The 20,347-nt window shown below is 39.4% G+C and overlaps 4 protein-coding genes across 4 annotated transcripts in view; 2 read left to right on the top strand and 2 right to left on the bottom strand.

Moving 5' to 3' along the window:
* LOC144663081 (uncharacterized) overlaps window positions 1-314 on the bottom strand; it is a 4,482-nt gene extending 4,168 nt beyond the window's left edge. The window contains exon 1 of the mRNA XM_078524017.1: window positions 163-314. Coding sequence (XP_078380143.1) covers window positions 163-314 — 152 coding nt within the window. The remainder of the gene's footprint in view (window positions 1-162) is intronic.
* Window positions 1-2,375, top strand: part of LOC144662988 (dynein axonemal assembly factor 8-like) — a 38,071-nt gene extending 35,696 nt beyond the window's left edge. The window contains exons 12-13 of the mRNA XM_078523910.1: window positions 415-484; window positions 1,234-2,375. Coding sequence (XP_078380036.1) covers window positions 415-484; window positions 1,234-1,311 — 148 coding nt within the window. The 3' untranslated portion in view covers window positions 1,312-2,375. The remainder of the gene's footprint in view (window positions 1-414; window positions 485-1,233) is intronic.
* A 952-nt stretch (window positions 2,376-3,327) lies between these two features.
* Window positions 3,328-14,213, top strand: LOC144663005 (uncharacterized). Its single transcript, XM_078523933.1, has 6 exons — window positions 3,328-3,494; window positions 3,928-4,847; window positions 6,648-6,929; window positions 7,653-7,790; window positions 8,156-8,549; window positions 9,987-14,213. Exons 2-6 carry the CDS (start codon window positions 4,243-4,245, stop codon window positions 11,445-11,447), a joined length of 2,880 nt encoding a protein of 959 aa, XP_078380059.1. The 5' UTR covers window positions 3,328-3,494; window positions 3,928-4,242; the 3' UTR covers window positions 11,448-14,213.
* A 1,693-nt stretch (window positions 14,214-15,906) lies between these two features.
* Window positions 15,907-20,224, bottom strand: LOC144662157 (ubiquitin-ribosomal protein eL40 fusion protein-like). The gene is made up of 4 exons (XM_078522908.1): window positions 20,109-20,224; window positions 17,913-17,999; window positions 16,896-16,998; window positions 15,907-16,087 (listed from the first exon to the last, which is right to left on the bottom strand). Exons 1-4 carry the CDS (start codon window positions 20,209-20,211, stop codon window positions 15,991-15,993), a joined length of 390 nt encoding a protein of 129 aa, XP_078379034.1. The 5' UTR covers window positions 20,212-20,224; the 3' UTR covers window positions 15,907-15,990.
* Between the last annotated feature and the right edge of the window lie 123 nt (window positions 20,225-20,347).

The raw sequence follows: 20,347 nt of genomic DNA, 5'->3' as shown, positions 1-20,347 counted from the left end.
GCCGGCCAGTTCTGACAATTTGGAAAGCGCCTTAAGTCTCCTTAACCGCAGATAACAAAAGAAATCAGCACGGTCTCAGTAAAAAATTGCGGTTTAAAAGATCAGGGTGGATAATAAATTAATTTTAGACGGTGTAGTGTCTAGTATCGTCAATCGTTGTACTTTGACTCGCCCTTCAGGCAAGCCAAAAAATCAACAGACTTGAAAATAGCCAAATCTGTTACTCTCAGCTGAAATCTTGCCCTTGATTGTCTTTTTCGCCGTGCGTAGCCAGGGAGACTAATAAGGAAGGAATTCGCTCTTGATTCGCGCATATTTGTACCACCCTACCGACTGAAATCGGGTTAAATTAAAAAAATGATGATAATTTCTCTTCAGTTGTCGCCACTAAACTCGCTCTGTTTTCAATTGCAGCTCACCGAAACTGAGATCTTTAGCCGCAAATTCCGGGAAATACATGTTGGCGGGCAAAACATTGAAAGAGGTTTGTGCCAGAATATTCCGAGAATGTTCAACAGTCGACAACTCCCAACAAATCTATTTACCGTTACTTTAACTACTGCTGACTGGAATTCTTTCGATTGATAACACTTTCACTGGCTGTAAGCCATGTACAAGCTTTACAATCAGTGGTCATCGACAAATCTTTTAGTGCCCTAGGCGCACGCACAAAAGATTATTCAATCAATCAGTAACCCTCTTAGAAAGATACCTATCATATGTTAGCAATAAACATTAAAATTCCGAAAAAATTAACCTGGGCTTAGGTTTGTACAAAAGCCTTTTTTGGTAACCTTTTTTTCGGGGGAGAAGGTGGCTTATTACGAAAACGAATTTGGCGTTTCTAAAATTGCTGTGCTTGTAAAGAAGTGTTTGGAAGTGTTTTTTTATAGAAAGATTTTTGGTGCGTTTATCAAAAACGCATGTAAAATCTCTCTAAGAATAACGATATAAAACACAGGTCTACATGGACAGACTCTGAACAAACCTTTCTTTATTACTATTAATAATATTTACAAAAAGTTATACATGTACACAAGGGTCAACATAGCAAGAAGAAATCGTATTATAGTTGAACTAAATCTAAATATTAGGCATGGGCGTTTTTGAAAGAGCTTTTTGCGGTATCTCTCACGAAAAAGAGCTCTTAGGTATCTCTCAGATTACTCTGCATCTGTAATCATGTTTGTAGCCTTGCTAGTTCTGATCTGTGGTTCTTTGTATGTTTTGCAGGCTAGGCGTATGGTGGAATGTTTCTTTGATAGCCTGATTCCCAACAGAAAAGCCCGGATAGAGATCAACCCACCCTAATCACCCGCGCTATTCATAACAAGGCCGCGGGCAACCGCACAAATTATGAGCGGATCTAGGCAATTGAAGAATTCATGTTATAAATCGATCGATCTCTGTCGGCGGATTAGAAAACAATTTTCGGAAGATTGACAAAAAACTTTGTCCGGATATCTAAAATTGTACAATTTATTTTTTATGGTTATAACAAACCAACGGAAACATTAGGGATCCCTTGATCAACACCTATGCTTTCATAAACAACCCTGATTTGACTACCGAGGTACTACCGACCTTTTTATAAATTCAACGAACTTGACCGCCCCTTACGCCTTGATCCCTTGGTCGAAATTTTGTTTCCACATGCAAATGTATTTGTACAGGTGTGGCGGTTGTTTGCACACTTTTGTCCCACCAACTGTTCGCCGGACTTCGATAGAAAAGGAACTGTAAACAGTCGACCTCAAAACCTACCGATCCATTATAAGGGAGTACGCACCCCTCCCCCTCCCCCCCAAACCTCCCCCATCCGATGTCTTTCGTTCGGGTTCCATTTACGTTTAAACATCTTCATTCGCTTCTATTCACCGCTCTCAATTTGTACGGTTTCCCAATGGTCGGTAGACTTCGGTCCGTTTCGCTGTGTTGAAACTGGAACCGATCTTGTCGAGTGTTTGTGCTTAACGTCCACTTGAAAAGAATTCGAGCATCGTTTCCTGTCCTTTTGTATCAAGGCAATTTAGTTTTTCCCACAATGACGGAGATGCATTCTTGTGGTTTTTGTACACTTCTGCAGGTCAGCTAGTTTTCAATAGCAGTTTTTGAAAACTGCTTAACATTTGTGAACTTTTCTTGTGTTAGATGAGTGTTTTCTCTCGGAAACTATTTATTATATTTTGCGCGTGAATGTTTACGAGAGATCATTGAATTAGCACTTCGCTTCCAAGAAGTTAGTATCGAAATTCCAACCTTCATAAATTAGCATTAAAGCTGTAAAATAATTTCCTTTTTGTACGTGATGAAGGCTCATTTCGCCTTTGTATATTTTACGTAAGGTACAAACAAATAAACACACTAAAAAATGAGTAAGATCACGTCTCTTTACTTTATGATCCAATATTTGGGGTCCCCGCGTTAGAGATTTCACATTTTTCCCCCAACCTACGTAGTTCGTTGTCTGAAAGGAAAATGAAAAATATTGGTGGTTATGTATTTTGTCTACAGTATGCATGTTTTGAGTGTTTCTAAATTCTTGGATGTTTCAAACTTAATTTGAACACTGACGGTGCAACCTTAAGGTTATTGATACCCTAGCTAGACTTAAAATACGATCGATTTCCCTGAAACTCAAATGCCTTCATTTTATTGATCGGCCTCAGCGGAGAAGAAACCGCGAAGTGGAAAACTGAAAGCTAAGATTGCCAACATTAGCAAGGACTCTGAATTTAGATTTGCAATGTTTTTTCTGCTTGAGTTGGGGAATGACTAAACGCGTTGGCATGCATTTTTCAGTAGCGCAATACTATCACCAGTGCAATTCCTACTGCATTTCGAAAGAGAGCGATTACCGTTATCTCGAAAATATACGTAAACGAATACGATAAGAGGCTCAGCTTAGTAGATTAACCTCTTCAGGTTAGCTTATAAAATTATCAAACTTTTAATTTTAACATAAATAACTCAGAGTTCTTCACGCGAAGGCAGTGAAGGGGTGTTTATTTCCCTTAGTAAAATGCGCGGCAAGTTGGATGTAAATAGCCGTTTACAACGGCAAATATACATGGCCAATATCGTCAAGAGTACGATAGGCTTTTTTTTAGCAGCTGTTCCCGATATTATGGCACCTTGAAGTATGTGCTAGTGTTATGCGTGGGTAGCGTGTTCTCGCGAGGCGTGTCCCCGCGACACCGATCAGTTTACCAGCAAACACACCCCTGTATTGACATGGGTTTGTTCGAGAAAATGTCTGATAAATATTTGCATGGCACTCCTTAAGTAACTTCGTCTAATTTTAATTGTACACTAATCATTTTGCCTTCCCGCGCACGCAGTGCTCCTACAAACGAAATGGAGTCTCTCGGATCGTAAAAGTCTTTGAATGAGGCAAAACTAGAAGCCATCATCCCGCACGGTACACCTTACACGATTTTAATACAAGGGATCACTTTATCGGCTCATCCACTCAAAAATCGAATTCCACAGAGGTAAGTTATGATATGTTTAACCACTTAACAATTTGGCCATATGAATTTTGATATATTCACTATTTTCCAAATTAGGCCGACAACGCTATCAAAGTTCCACCTGATCTGAGTGGGAATTTTTTTCCCTGAAACACAGTCTGTGGCCGTGACTGCGTCGCGGTTTTAACACCCTCGGTTGTTAATTAAGTAATTTAATGCCATTTCTTTCAACTGTTGTTTAAAATATTCTCAAGAGCATATGAGAGTGGAATTCATAGGTCAGAGGTACTTCATCAATCTCACACTCAAACAATTTCAGTATGGCCATGATGATTTTATGCAGTAGTCCGTAGAAATTTACAAGATTTTAAACCAAGAAAACCTGCTTTCTTTCTCAAGTGTCATTTCTTCACGAAAAAAACTTACTGTTCTGGAACTGTTTTACTTTTCAAAGGAAGCACGGAACTGAACAGACATCTACGTCATCACCAACTAAAGAGGCGTATAGTCAGAAGTACATAGCCCCGGGCCGGAAACAGTCTGCTCAAAGAGGATCAACTTTCTTGGAAGCATTCTATTAATTCATTTTGCGATCGGATATTCGGACTAGCAAAAGTGGATGCGCGAAGAAGCCAGACTGAACGACTTCATCTGTTGCTTTTGACACGCAAAATTCACAAAGAGCACCTGGAAGCACCGAAGTAATCTAAATATTTGACGAAAACGTTAGATTCGAGGAATTATCGCACATACAGAACTATCGAACGTGATGATTGGCTGTATGCTGCAACCACGTGACCAGCGACACCGTCGAACACGGAAATTGTCGAGCGACTGGCTCAAAATGGCCGTCAATGGTCCTCCCAGTCGAAGTACACGCTTCTTTACACGTCTACAAGACGCTTTAGCTCATGCTGTAACTCCACGTTTGCAGATCGACAGAAAAACCATCGAAAAAACATGGAAGCTAATGGACAAAGTGGTAAAGCATTGCCAAAACCAGCGGCTAAATCTCAAGAACAGCCCTCCATATATCCTAGACATTCTACCCGACACCTACCAACATTTGAAGTTAATTATCTCGAAGTACGAAGATAGGATGCACATTTTGAACGACTGTGAGTATTTTAGGATATACATAGAGAACCTCCTCAAGCAATCGAAGCTGGCGATCAAGCTTTTCAAGGAGGGAAAAGAGAAAATGTACGACGAAAACTCGACGTATCGACGAAGCTTGACAAAACTGAGTTTAGTCTTCAGTCACATGCTGGCCGAAGTGAAGGCAATATTTCCTCAAGGAACTTATATAGGTGATGGCTTCAGGATCACAAAATACGATGCTGCTGAATTCTGGAGAAAGAATTTTGGAGTCGGGTAGGTTTATTTTATGTTAATTTTTTTTGTTCGCCATATATATTGTTTTGATAATCGAAAGTGATCAGAGAATGGTCGTTACGTACACAGTGAACGCATAAGCTCACACAGGTCATTTCACAAGAAAGGTTCATCGCGTTTCTAAATCTCCTGCCTTGCGGGTGGTCAGGCCTTGATTTGCCTTATTTCAAAAACGCATTGGCCTCTTTGTGGCCTTTCGGAGGCGAAGAGTAAATTATTAACGTTTATTAAATAATTGCGTGCTTCGCAAGTACAGTTTGTATGGTCTTTTGTTGGGTTTCCTTCGATATAAAGAATCACGAATAATACACGGCTTAGGCGCAAAAATTTTTCTGATTAAAATAAGCCTTCCTTTCTGAGAAAGCAAGTTAATGAACCCAAAATACACTTATGGGATTTCTGTTTTTCGTGTAAAATGAAGACCTTCATTGTGCATTTTAATTTCAGCTCTGTACTTTATAAATATTACGATGATTATTAAATGTTTTCGCTAAGATTTTTAGTGTTAAAACACGAAAAATTTCTAGCACAAATTATTATGCCTGATGTATTCAACAAGAGAAAAACTAGTTAACATCACACCTTAAATTACAGCTTTGAAAATATCCGTTTTGTCTGTTTGGTTATGTTCGACTAGGATTGTAAACATTGGGTATTATTTTTACTTAACATATTCACATTTGCACCATACCGTGTATTACGTTGAAAGTATATATAATTGCATAGAAAAGTTTTTTTAACCCTAAACCGGATGGGAAGTGTTTCAATTTCCTTCTTTCTTTAAAACCATGAAGGAAATTTGTTTTTTCTGTTGGAGCTATTTAAAGAAATCTTTTGTTCCAATCATCGACTGAAGCTATAATAATAACCAAGTGAACATGAATAAAAATATTTTGGGAGTGAAATGAGTTATTTATGAGGTCGAGCTATATATTTGTCATCGCAGATTAAAGTACAACATGGGAAAAGGAAGTATTAACGTTACTGTTCAGTGTTAAAAACAAGCAGTGGTTTGAATAAATTATGGGGATTTCTCAAAAAGATTTTTGGTTCCCAAAAACAATTTAGGTGGCTTTCATAAGTGATTTAAACCATTGCTATAATGTGTATTCAGAACATTGATTATAATTAAATAAAGGTTGCGATATATTTCTACCTCGGCACATGAAATTGATTGTAGACAGATATCAAAATATCAGGCAATTCCAATCAAGTAAAGCATCTTTCCCAATAACACAAAGCAATGACCCCAGCTAGCAGTGGAATGAACCTGAACTCTTGATCTAGAGTCTTGTGCACTTACCACTGCAAGTTTGCGCAGTTGTTCACGCCTTGAACTGCCTTCTTTCAGGTTACAATAAAGAAAGTCATTTCAATTTGGCTATTTAAAACATTGCGATAAAATAGAAACATTTAAAACCATCTTATTTTAAAAGTTTTTAAAAAGACGACAATGTTTTGACGTTTGCTTAACAACATTATTAAGTCAAAAATGATTAAAATTAGGTAGGATTATAAATGTATAAGAAATTCCTAAGAGACACATAAAAAGTAAAAAAAATATGTCATGATGATGTAATAAGGTATTTTCACGCAGTCATTTCAGTTTTTAAATTGCCCATATTATAAATCCTTTATTGACTAAGCTTGTAAACACGGAAAAAAGAACCTGGCCAATATCCTGCCATCTCGACCTCACTCTTGGTCAATAACCTATATATATCCTGAAGCTTATTAGATTTTGCTATACTGAAATGGAGGTTTCTAACTTCTCTTAAGGAAAACAACAGTGTCGTGGAAGCAATTTCGCCAAACTCTTCAGACTGTGCACCATATCAGCTCTGGTTTGGAGGCAATGGCCTTGAAGTCGACAATAGATTTGACGTGTAATGACCACATATCCATATTTGAGTATGATGTTTTCACAAGGTTGTTTCAACCATGGTCGCATCTGCTTCAAAACTGGAATCTTCTTGCTGTGACGCACCCTGGTTATTGTGCATTTATGACTTATGATGAAGTTAAAGCTAGGCTTAGTAAACATATGGACAAACCAGGAAGGTTAGTTGTGTCGGAATTTAAATAGCTTGTTTCATCATCATCATGATCATCATCATTTTATTAGCCATTTTAATATTGAGATATAACAGAAGTACAGTTGAATCCCGATAACTTGAACCCTCAGTAACTCGAACTCCTGCTAACTCGAACCTTTTTTCGATTCCCCTTCAGGTCATTTTCTTACTAATTTTACCCTCGATAACTCGAACTCCCGATATCTCGAACCTTTTTCGACTTCCCTTGAGGGTTGGAGTTATCGGGATTCGACTGTAAGGTGAGAAGACCTCCAAGAAACCACCAGGCTTATAGGGAAGGCCACCTCATTTATCAATTTGTTAGAAATTTAGTTATGGGAGTGGGGCTAGGCCAATTCAGTCTCGATTCATTGTATTTCATGACCGAGCGCTTTTCTTTTTCTGGGTCAACTCAAGCGGCAAAGCTAAAAGGGCATTTGGAATTTCATTTGCGGCTTTGCCAGTGATTTCACTTGCACCCCATTAATCCCGCCAGCTCTGCAGGCTAGAATCTAAAATCTAGAATCTAAACCTTTAATCGTGGTCCCAGTCACATTACAAACACTACCTTTTTGACTACTTTTAAGGTCCCAAAAGTGTCCACTTGGGAATTTTGACTGTAGTTCGTATCCTTATTTGAAAATACTTGTTCCTTTTGCTGTAGGTTTTTTTTTAAAAAACTCAGACTGTGTTGTTTGTCTTTTTACAGTTATATCTTCAGATTGAGCTGTACAAGACTTGGCCAATGGGCTATAGGTTATGTTACACCAGAGCACACAATTCTTCAAACCATTCCTCAGAACAAATCGTTGTGTCAGGCGTTACTAGATGGAGCAAGGGAGGGCTAGTAAGTATCTTTGTTACTTCACTTCAATCATAAAGAGCTTTAAGCACTATGTTTTATGGCAAACAGACCAATTCATGATAATGATGATTTTTCAGTCAGTGACACAATAGATTTTTAATTAAGGGATTGTGTCAGTGACACAATGGAAAATATATCTTCCAACTTGCCCTCCTTTGTTTGCAACCGTAAATGAGAAAGTGACTTCTAGAAATAATTGGTCAGCTAAGATTTACACCCCTAAGTGAGACAACCCCCCCCTTTTGGGGTTCCCCCCTTCCCCGGCACTCAAAGATGATTGTTTCATTAAAAAGGTTATCAGTGAAAAATAACATTTAACAACTGGATAATTTTTAATTTTTACACAGCTACCTCTACCCAGATGGAAAAGCGACCAACCCCGATGTTAGCCATCACCTGATCACACCTCCTGATGAGCATGTCACGGTAACCGAGGAACAGTACGAGCTATACTGCGAGATGGGCTCCACTTTTCAGCTTTGCAAGATTTGTGCAGAGAATAACAAAGATACACGCTTGGAGCCATGTGGTCATTTAATGTGCCACTTATGCTTGGAACAGTGGCAGGAGACCGGTGGTGAGGGGTGCCCGTTTTGCCGTTCTGAAATCAAAGATATGCAGACCATTGTTGTTGATCCATTTGAGCCACATCATCATGAACAGGATCTGTCACCAAGTACCTCTGCCGACAGCCAAGAGAATGTCAACCACCTTGACTTTGAGGAAGATGAAATAATGGAGGTAGGAAATAAAAAAATCGATACTTCGAAAATCACCAAACTGTGGAACGGGCAGGAATTTTTATATTGCTGCCCCACCCACTTTCATTGACAAATTCCAGAAATTCCTGTGGCTCACATGCTGCGCCTCCTTGCCAACACTGTTGTTTACAGTCATTTGTTTGAACTTCACTTGAAAAATAATCTTAGTTAAAACATTTTTTTGCACCAAAACATAGAAATACCGTATTTTCTCGATTAAACGCCGGGCCCCGAATAAACGCCGGGTCTCCAAGTTGTATTTGAAAATCAACCCCTTAGACAATTATTAAAGGTTGAATATGCTTTAAAAATAATGTCTAATTATATAGCTGTCAAAAATAATGAATAAAAATCATTTCTTAGAAACATAGGGCTTGAAAAAACTCCTGAATTCAAATAAACGCCGGCCCTATAGGGCCAAGTTTGAAAAGAACGCCGGGGGCGTTTAATCGAGAAAATACGGTATCGCCAAATCTCAACACAACCACTTAACGAAAATGGCAAGCACTTCGTTTAAATGAGCTTTTATTGAGTTTCTCTTCTACCGACCGTTTATTCGGCGCTTTATTTAACGACGATCATGATCGATGTAATCAGCGAGCTGTTAATTATACACAACAAGGCGACGGTTGGAATTTACAGAGGGAAGTCGCGGCTCAGTAGAAGAAACTGGGCGGGGCAGCAACATAAAAATTTGGGCCTACCCCACAGTTTGGCGATTTTCATAGTACTGTTATTTTGAATTTCTGGGACAGTTTAAGGGGCAAATTAGATGGCACGATTTTGCCTACAATTTTCGCATACAACACGCTTATGCCATGACTACAACACGAATTGTGTCGTATAAATCAACCTATCACACATGGTCCTAAGTCATGTTGTAGGCCTGTGGTAAGCTTGTAGCATGTGAGAAAGATGTACAGTGTAAATCGGCCCTAAAATAGGTATAAATACTTCATGGCAAATGTGTAATTTAACACTCAAAACTTTTCAACAATCTATGAACCATATCCTGCAGTATCAAATATCCTGCAGTACCTATATGTGTTTATAGAAGTTTTTCTTCTGTCCATCCAACATTTTCACTTTAGATCACTTTAACTAACCTTTCACTGAAAATTGAACATGGATGTGACAACTGCGTTTTATGTAGAACATGATTTATTTTAAATACGAATTAACTTATTTTAAAATTGTTATTGAAATTATTTGTAAATAGCATAGTTAAATTTTAGTCTGTTTTATTGTAAATATCAATTTTAAGTCTTTTTATTATTTTGTGTCCCCTATTAGTAGAGAGTGTTTCACTCGGCTAGAATTGTACTGACACATTAATAAAGTTGTTGTTGTTTGTTGTTTTCCATCCATCCATGTTCCCGTGAAACTAACTATTATTAAATGATCATATTCTTCCCAGGATCCAAGTCAGTGGGTGCCCATAACAGATTCTAGAGTATTTACTTCTCAACAAAGTGGATCCTATCCGCATTTACAGCAGGAGAACAATGGGCATTCCAGGTCTTCAGAAGATGCTCCCCCTCCCTTGCCTCAGAGGCGAAACCACCTGCTTAACCCACAGTCACCCACCTCGCCAACCCTTATAGTCACACACGCATCACCGTTTGGCTCTCCTAGGCCCGCAAGGTCGTCACCGCGAAATTCCCCATGGAACTCTCCTAGAAACTCACCAAGAAGTTCGCCTTTTGCATCTCCGAATGTCTCGCCGCATTCTTCACCACATGCCTCTCCATGTGGGTCACCACAGAACTCTCCTGCGCAGTTGCGCAAAGGACGACCTCCTCCACCCCCGGCAAACTCAGATGAGGACAGCCCCCCTGCAGTACCTGAAAGAAGATACAAACACCGGGGTGGTAGCTTGGAAAATAAAGAGAATAAAAATGGCGCTAAGCATGAAAGCAACAAAAGGGACACGCTTGGATATGCAGACATTGATACCGCAAATGTGGTGCACGAGCCTTACAGTGCACACCAGTCAAATAAAACAAACTATGCGCAACTAGCTTACCCTCAACCAGACAGTCCTGAGACCGACAACAGGGAAGAAAGCAGGGCAAATGAAAACATGTTCGCTGAAATTTGTCCAGATGAAGAAGCAAGCTCGTATGATTTTCCTCTTCCCATTCTCTCAGACAGAGGACGTTTGCAGGATAAAAGAACCATTAAAGAGAATGGGTTAGAGGGCAACGCGAGTAACTTGCAATCAGTTGCAGACCCTTTTGCTGATGACCCATTTGTAACAGGTGGTAAATCAAAAGCTTCTCAGTTTGATGACGATTTTGCGAAGGGTCCACTGGTTGTGGCGCTGCCACCGCCAGCGCGCTCACAAAGCTATAATTCTGGGGCACCACGCAGGGGTCATGTTAATAGAGACAAAAATCCTCCACCTGGGAGGACCTTCACCAAGGCAAGATCCACTGATGACGTGCTTGATGATGCTACATATTCTAATGTTCAGAGAAGCAGTGGTAGGACTGTCGCCCAAAATAATGACTTTGAATCCAACAGGAATTCTACCTCAAACTTACACCACAATAGAACTTCGCGTCCAGCGCTTATTTCTCGCAACAGCTGGGCAGGAGCAGAAGCAAAAAGCTACAGCAATCCGACATATGGTTCACAGGGCTTTGATCCAAGTAAGTTAGAGGCGCAAGATGATCACAGGCCGCACCGTTCCAGATGCCCAGACGAAGATCCAAACAGTGACAACATGCAGTTTTATGAAGAAGATTTTACAATTCTTCAAGCACAAGGTTACACTCGAGAGGAGATCACGCGGGCGCTCATCGTGGCAGAGAATAATTTTGCAATGGCAAGGAAAATCCTGCGTGAATTTTCTCAAGGGACAAGGAAGCTCTGAGTGTGTTCATCAAGCACTTAAGTTGAAAAATGGTGAGATGCATTTGCAAAAAATAAACTGTAAAAGATGGTCTTGCTTTCAAACTGAAACATTTCTGAATTTGATACTGAACTTGAGTGAGCTGTTAGATAATTAGTCAGGTTCTGTTGAAAATACAGTAGAATTCCGAATTCTCTTGAAAACTACCAGGGAAACAAAAATTGTTTTGAGAAATCTGGGGTAAAACTACAAAAAAGTTCTGTTCGAGGGAAGTGAAAATTGCCTCGAGAAATCAAGAAACTCAGTGTTTCAAGAAAATCGAATTCTACTGTAATTTACAAATTGAAGTGTTCTGTAGCAGCTTTAAATATCTTCCATGTCAACATGGTCAAGACAAACTACCTATGCAGGTAGGATTCACAATTTAAACCGTATCGATATGCAGTTCAAAGGAAGTTACAAAGTCTTAACCTTTTGAGCCCCAAGGAATGCTGAATATAGAATTTCCCAAGATATTATACAGGCTGCAAAGAATATCGAAGCAAAGTTGTCATACAATATAGTGGTGTGACATATTGTTGTGACTTGCCAATATTTCTATCAATCTTGGACTTTTTTATCATTTTGCCAAGTTTTATTTAGCTGGCCAATCAAGATTGTTGTTGGGTGAGAGTTGCTATGGTAACATGCTGCTGGCATGTTAATAACCCACTTAAGTTTCTAAGATGATTTTTGATTGGTTAAATCAACCAGTATCCAACAGAAATTTGTCCAGAAGATGTTAAAAACAGTGAAAAACAAAAAACTGTGTGTGTTGCAACTGTATGTCTCATATCACTATTGTGAGAAAAAGAATAATATCCCAAAAAAGTAGGGACAATTTATATATTGACAACTTGGGGCTCATTGGGGTACAAACTATTTGGAAACTTTTTCTAATTGAAAATCTAGATAAATCTTAACACTAGTATTGAGGTTTTCAGTGATTTGCAAACTCTGACATTTAATCCTCAATGAATGGTTTACGCATTTTTGCTTTTTGAAGCAGAAGTTCACTTCAACTGGGTCAAAAGGTCATGTCTGTCAGTTATGATTGCTAGATTTTGATCCATTTTGTTTGTTTCTGTTTTTCAAGGCTCATTAGCTGTGGCCATAATTATGATTGGTGGCAGCGAAAAACGCATTCATTGGATTTGAACTTCAGAGTTTGCATTTCACTGAAAACTGCAATAAATAAAGCCGAGAAATAAGAACTTGTTGTTGATTCAAAGGACCAATTTAAACATGGTCTGATAGTTACTGATTGTAACTTTTTTTTGCTAAATAGAAGAAGAAAACTGAACAATAGTGCCATAAAATAGCTAATTGCCAGAGTTCATACCTTTTTAACACAGAGTTCATATAATAGAGTAATAATTATTTGCCCTGCACCCAAGCAACTATCAGCCTGGATTGAGCAGGGTTCTCATCAGGCATGAAAAAGTCAGAATTTGTAAAAATTTATTGATAATTACTTGCCAGGGCTGGAAAGGTAAAAGAATTCCACATTTTGCCCAAATTGATGACACATACACAAAGCAATATAGATTAAAAAATCCCATAATATAACACCTGACCAGCCCGAACGATTTTATCACCTGTAATTTGAGGACTGTCTATAGTGCATGCCAGTCAACCCAACTACTTGTATGTTCTGGCAACAGAATTTTATTTAATAAGTTGCGTAATTTCTTTTTCCCTCAAATTTCTTCTGAATCCTTTTTAGCATCAATTTGAGAGAAATCTTTCCTTGTGTTAATAAAAAAATTAATTTTGATTCAAGCTTTTTTAGATACACGTAAAAGTCCATCTTGAAGTTATTTTGAAATGGTATTATGTTAATTATAAATTCAAAGAATTTATCTGAGGCAAAAGCTAATTACTTTCAATAATTTTTAGTAGCAGATCTTAATTTGTTTTATATGATTTAGAAAATACTTTTAGATTGTGGCAGTACTTGAACTTTTTATGTAACATAAGAAGGTTCCAATGTGCCTGTGTTAAAATACTTGGTAATCAATTCATGCCATTTACCCAGATGACCCAATTTGTCTATGGTACCTTGTTAACAGATCTACAGTGTATGCCTGCCGTCACTTGCTCAGTTCTCAATTGGCCGAGGTCCAAAAATTGGCTTAAGGAATTTCTGCAGATGGTGTAGCTATACAGAGATCTGAGAAGTATTTGATTAGTTGTGGATAAATGGTTTAAATTTTCATGTCCAAGTATTAACCAATCCAACACAGATTTCTGTAGAGCCTCGTCAATATAGATTTTGTGAAAGTCAATTCTCGGAAATGTCTTGAGAGAACAAAAATAATAAGCACTTGACAGGAGGTATTCTACTCACTGGGATACTAGCAGTTTGCAAAACATGCAAATTGAAATGGTCTCCCCATTGTTTTAGCTGTTCATGTTAAAATTAATATTCTGTGGGATTTTTCCACCAAATCACTGCCATTAGTGCATAGAATATAGAATATTTTTGTAGATAGATGGCAATGTGTACAGTAATATGTAAAATGTTGAAATTACCAACAATAGATACATAACATGATGATGCAGAGCTGTATTTTAAAAGCAGTATTTAATTTAACAAAGTAGAAATGTCAAAAGCGATTTATTGTAATTTATGACCTGAACAATTTTGTGTTGCCTTAGAGATCGACTGTTACTGAAATGTCTGTATCAAGCTAAGTTTGTTTTCTTTAGCAACTAAAACCATTAAATTATGGTCAAAATGAATAACTTGTTATTATTCTGTAGTCTTTACATGTTGACCGTCAATGCCTAGTCAAGTTGCCAGCAGTCATACGGTAACCTTTAAGAATTATTTAGAGCAGATTCAGGTTGAGCGTTTAACAGTTTCAGTTGTCTCATTCGTTGTCATGGATGATTAATTGCCTTGCGAGGCAAAGAGACGGACGTTGCTAGGTGGGAATCCCGGGGGGGCACCCTATATATTTTTGGGTGGGGGTGTGCCGCTAGGAATTTGAAACCCTCACCCTATACCAGACCATGTTAAGCTGATTTTGCAACCCTATACTAGACTAGACACCGAAAATCCCTACCCTATCCCAGACTTGCATTTTTTAGAACTGTATCACTATCAGTGTTTTAATATAAAACTATCTGCCAACAAAGATGCCATGATGATTTTATTTACATTTAGGTAAGCCTCTTTCTCTTTCCAGTTTCTATTCCTATTCTGGATATAATTCATCATACACCGATCAGTTTCGCGGGAAATGACACCATATTGAAAAACTCTCTGATTTCTATACCCTATCCCAGACTAAACTGCTTGAAAACCATACCCTTCACAGCGGCACATACCTATATAGCTCATATATGGCAGTGCCCCCCCCCCCCCCCCGGGTGGGAATGACAACATTCTAAGAAAAAGCATGTCATTCCTCCAGCGACTATTACTAGAAGAGGTATTCCTACGTGTCTTGGATGTTATAATGGCAATTGAAGATAAATAAGATCCAAGACACAAATTCCTCATCTAGTAGTAGTCGCTGGACAAGTGACATGCTTTTTCCCAGACAGAACATTGTCATTTCCGCGTAGCAACGTCTGTCATTTTGCCTCGCAAAGCTATCAATCAACCGTGACAACTGAGACCATTAAAGGATCAACCTGAATATGCTGTTTTATATTGGGAAAGATAGAATGTACAAAATTTCAGCATCAGTTGCAGATATAAGGGAGGAGGCCAGTAAAAATGGACACTCCCTACCCCCATTTTTATGGCAATAAATGTCCCACCTTGCTTACTCCCCCCACCCCTGCCTCTCCTTTAAACAAGAAAGGGTCGATCTCACCTTTCCCAGGTCACCCGCTTTTCAGCACCTTCCACCCAGGAAGTATTCCATGTGAGCCTTCCCATGTAGTGCAATACACAAGGGTGAAATGAATTCGAGCCATTTGCTCAAAACAACATTCTTGTAGCTAAGGGTTTCTTTCAAACATTTTGACAATTGGCTGCAAATCCTGAAGGGGATTCCCCCCCCCTCCCTCCCCCCCCCCCCTCAAGCCAACCCCCATGTACAGGTCCTCGTCCCAGTATCATCTTTTCACAAAAAGCAGAGTATGCTACAGCCAGTTGTAGGCTTGGATTACCAGCCAAGGTTTGGGAGCAGCAATGCTGTGTACATTTACTTTTGCGCTGCACTGTTTTGCTTGCTTTCCCTCCCAACCACATAAGTATCTGTAAATAAATGCCTGGAGGTGGGCTCTGGCTGGCTGCCATAGAGACCTCCTTGTTACTGAGGGGATTGCTTTCATCTCCTTTGCTACCTTACCAACACCTACCCTCCAATTAGCTTAAGAGTTAAAATTGCAATAAAAAAAGCTGTGAAGTGTCTCCTGACAGAAGGATTTTTCAGTCTGTTGGTTATCTAGCAAAGGAAGATTGAGACAGACACAAAGAAACTAAGGTTTTATAACTTATTTATTGCCAATTTTTAATCAAAGCATTGACATCAAAGTTCAACACAACAATAATGCAGTGGAGAAGTTAGCCCTTGAGCTTCTTCTTGGGCCTCAAGTTGTTGCTGTGTCCACACTTCTTCTTGCGACAATTGACAGCACGGGGATGCAGACGGGCATAACATCTAAACAGAAGACAAAATATTTATTATCATTGTTGAATACCTGCCATCTAGTTGTACATGTAGCTATTTGTTGATGATTACAACTACAGTTTATAATTGTACACTGGCCTGTCCTGTTGATGTCCAATAAAATACAGTCATGTTATTTCAATTTAACAGGGCTTTTTAGCATTGGCTTTTGTAGGCAGAGAAAAACCCAGAAAACCAAAACAACACCCGGGCCCAGTTGTCTTAACGATAACGCTATCCACTGGATAAGTGTTAACAACAGTACATACTGTGCTTTCCACTGGATAGTGATTTATACGATCGATAGCGTTATCCATCTTTTGAAACTGGGGCCAGGCAAACAACCAACAACAAACATAGGTTAGAGGCTTGTGTAAAACATCCACGCAGCTAAGCGGGCTTTTGACCAGGATGTAAAAAGTGGGGGTCCAAAATTTTTATAAGGCCTGACTTTGTCCCCATAGGAGGGCCTGAGGAGCATGCAAGGTATTTTTCTGCAGTTATGAGTGCAAAGGTGTCTAAAAACTTCCAAATTTGCTGGAAAAAAACATCTGTATACAGTAATTCATATTAAATTTCTGTGATAAGTGGCCGTCCACAGGACTCCTGGACTCGCACCTGGCTAAAAGCCTGCAGCTAAGCGCAGTGTGAAAAAGGCATGGACCCACATATCTGTCCCACGCAAGTTGTACACATGCACAAGAAATATTTTTACACAGTTTAGTGTGTGCAATATTGAAAATAAAAAGCACACAGTGTAAAATGCATAATACTGGTTGAAATCATTTCAATCACATACTTCCTGCAGATCATTTTCTCACAGTTGTATTTCTGTGCCAATAAACGCAAACTGGGTTCAATAACCCCACCACGCAGCCTCAGTACAAGGTGAAGAGTGGATTCTGTTGATGGAGAAAAATGAAAAAGTGATAAATAACAGCATGCTTTTGTAAGGGGCCAATTGAAGGAATATGGTCCTACGTAAGTCTTGATCTAACTGTATGATATTCTCCCTTTGATTAAAAAGCATACAAAGTGCAAATCGGAAGGAGAATCTAGCAATTTATCACTTATATCAAGTCAGTTGGGGTTTTATTTAGGCATCCCTTGAATCAATTGCTGATAGTCAATTGTGGAAATCTGATGTCAATACCTTTATACCAACACAAGAATAGACACACAAACCCATAGCAAAAATCTGTTAAAAACTGGCCAGTGAGAGTAAAACAGAATGTACATGTACACTCATTCTTATAAGACCCAAGGATTGTACTGTACAGTTGAATCCCGATTACTCAAACCTTCCGTATCTCAAACCTCCCACTAACTCGAACCTTTTTCAATCCCCCTTCAGGCCACTTTCTTACTTATTGTACCCTTGATAACTCACACTCCCGATATCTCAAACGTTTTTCAATTTCCCTTGAAGGTTCAAGTTATCGGGATTCAACTGTAGTTAACTCTCTTAAGTAAAGTCTGTGTCCGAGCCAAGTGGCCCATACAGCCGGAGCTTATCCTGGTTTCCGTAGCATTAAGCGACTAGAAGTATTGCTACTCCCCCCTGGATGGGATGCTAGTCCATCCCAGGGTTACCCCCCAGCAGTAAATTCGCCAGTTCCCATTTATACACCTGGGTGGAGAGAGGCACTGTGAGAATAAAGTGTCTTGCCCAAGAACACAATGTAGCGCCCCGGCCAGGGCTTGAACCCGAGCTGTTCGACTCGGAGTCAAGCGCGTTAACCATTAGGCCACTGCGCCTCCCACAGTTAACTCTCTTAGAGGGGTTAGACTGACAAAGCTGATAATCATAACATGCCTTTCTGGATATTGTAGTCAGAAAGTGTTCTGCCATCTTCCAACTGCTTGCCGGCGAAGATAAGTCGCTGTTGATCAGGAGGAATACCTAAAGGACAAAACAGTCACTTCATTATCAAGATAAAACTGACAATATTAAAGAAACAAAAGCTTATTCTTATGATATTGGGCGATTCCAGAAAATATCCGTACCCTACCACGGACGGCTTCCATATTTTAGCCCCTCTTGCCTTCGGAAATTCCAAAATGCGTTATCCCCCCATACCCTCGGAATTCCATAATTGCTAACCCCCCCTCCCGTTCAGATTTTTCATTTTTTCATCAAGCTCTTCAGAATTCCGTATTTTACATCAAATTATTTCAAATGACTCGATCTGTACATAGAGACAGTCATTATGACGCAAGAGATTCTGGGATGAAAATGTAAAAAAAATAAGACTTTTCTCCTTACCCTTGTTCAACAGATACAACCTACATTAACTTTACATTGCCCCAAACTGGTGCAGAACATAAAAATAAGTATATCGTGTGATGCACGTGTGTAAACCCGGAAGATAATACGATCGAGTGCACTGACATATCCGCCATCTTGAATTTGAGCCTTCAGGGTCAGCAGTCGCTCCCAACCCACGAACTTCAAAATGGCGTCTCGAAGCGTAGCAAAAGAGTTTCCCACTCCACTGAATGGACTAAATATTTGTGGATCCGCATTGACAAGAAATCAAAGAGCGAATGAAGAAGTTCATCAATGTTAAGGCCTCTGAAGCTTGATGTAGAACCCACATTTTAGCGATTTTTTTGTAAATGAACGCAAACACATGCCTGATCGATTGATACTTGTCTTGTATCCTGCTTCCGCGACGCGGTCGTCAGTTTGTGCTTTATTTGCAAATTGGTAGTCCGTTAAATAAGCATTTTCAAGGAACACACTCTTGTTTTCTCCTCTGGAAATCCAAGATCTGGAACTCCCCCATGCCTTCGAGATTCCAATCGTAAGTATCCCCCCATGCCTTCGGAATTCCAGTTCAAAGAACCCCCCCTTGCCCTCGGATTTCCAAAAAGCCGTCCGTGGTATGGTACGGATATTTTCTGGAATCGCCCATTTTCACTTTTGTCAATATATATACGGGTGTTAATACATCTATGCCACGCCGCCTCCTCCTCTAAAGAATTCTGACGGCTAATTTGTTTGAATTTGATGTGTCTGATAACAACCAAACAGAAGTCAAACAAGAATTCCTACTGGTGACAAGACAGATAATGCATCTGAAGGGTAAATTAGCAAAGCTGCAATTTGTGAAGGTTGTGCCAAAGATTTCAAAAGTGCACGGCAATCTTGCATATGATTGTAATTATCGTGTCTTATCTGGTGTTCAGGTGGCTAATTGTGGGTTACAAGAAGGGTAAACCTTGGCATGGACTTTTAAAACCTTGGCATATCTTTGACGTGAAATGTACAAGGAATGCACTATTGTGTACATATGCAATGTAAGTCTGTGTCCGAGCCAAGTGGCCCATACAGCCGGAGCTTATCCCGGTTTCCGTGGCATGAAGCGACTGAGAGTATTGCTACTCTCCCCTGGATGGAATGCCAGTTCATCGCATGGATTACCCCCCAGCAGTAAATTTGCCGGTACCCATTTATACACCTGGGTGGAGAGAGGCACTGTGAGAGTTAAGTGTCTTGCCCAAGAACACAGCGCCCCGGCCAGGATTTAAACCCGGGCCGTTCGACTTGGAGTCGAGCGCGCTAACCATTAGGCCACCGCGCCTCCCACAACATATGCAATGTGGCCAGATTTTATTTACTTGCACTGTCATGAGGTGATATATTTAGCAAAATTTTATACAACTTGTCTTGCAATGGTACAACAAAAAAAGCAAGAGAAGACGTGTTGATAAGAGCTAGTTATTATGAACTTTGAATCACAATTATCTGACTAAACTGAAGACAAATTAGGTAGCTGTTTAAGCTATATTAGCTGTTTCATAAAGCTTTGGTACAAATCAGCCACTTTTTCATGCATTCAAAACGAATGCATTTTAAATTTCAGACCACTGTGTCAAGCTGACGATTTCTATTGTACTGTCCGAGTTTAAACAGGTTTAAATCATTTAGACAAGGTTCTACTCCGATACAGAAGAAAACAGTTTAACAGTAGAATAAGAATAACTTTATGCGTTAACGATACCCTACCTTCCTTGTCCTGAATCTTAGTTTTCACATTTTCGATGGAATCTGATGGTTCAACCTCAAGGGTTATGGTTTTCCCCGTGAGGGTTTTCACAAAGATCTGCATGGTCGGCGAAGACCTGGAAAAAGAAACGAAATCTTATCTCTCTGACACAATTAATAGAGGGTACATTCACGGAAAAAGAATTATATTTCGTAGTTCTCTAAATGCATTTCGTAAAATCGTCCGCCATTTTACCTCG

Source organism: Oculina patagonica, chromosome 8 (assembly GCF_052425735.1).
Source record: "Oculina patagonica isolate OP01 chromosome 8, crgOcupat, whole genome shotgun sequence".
NCBI classification, from domain to species: Eukaryota; Metazoa; Cnidaria; class Anthozoa; order Scleractinia; family Oculinidae; genus Oculina; species Oculina patagonica.
Note: the sequence above shows the minus strand (reverse complement) of the source record. Positions and strands in the feature narration are given on the sequence as shown.

What these genes read in the sequence shown, in the direction of transcription:
- LOC144663005 (XM_078523933.1), top strand. Translation starts at nt 4,243, where the DNA reads ATGATTGGCTGTATGCTGCAACCACGTGACCAGCGACACCGTCGAACA. An exon ending in CATATGGACAAACCAGGAAG is followed by an intron (nt 6,930 to 7,652) that starts GTTAGTTGTGTC and finishes GTCTTTTTACAG; the next exon opens with TTATATCTTCAGATTGAGCT. An exon ending in GATGGAGCAAGGGAGGGCTA is followed by an intron (nt 7,791 to 8,155) that starts GTAAGTATCTTT and finishes ATTTTTACACAG; the next exon opens with CTACCTCTACCCAGATGGAA.
- LOC144662157 (XM_078522908.1), bottom strand. Translation starts at nt 20,211, where the DNA reads ATGCAGATCTTTGTGAAAACCCTCACGGGGAAAACCATAACCCTTGAG. An exon ending in TAAGATTCAGGACAAGGAAG is followed by an intron (nt 18,000 to 20,108) that starts GTAGGGTATCGT and finishes TTTGTCCTTTAG; the next exon opens with GTATTCCTCCTGATCAACAG. An exon ending in GAGAAAATGATCTGCAGGAA is followed by an intron (nt 16,088 to 16,895) that starts GTATGTGATTGA and finishes TCTTCTGTTTAG; the next exon opens with ATGTTATGCCCGTCTGCATC.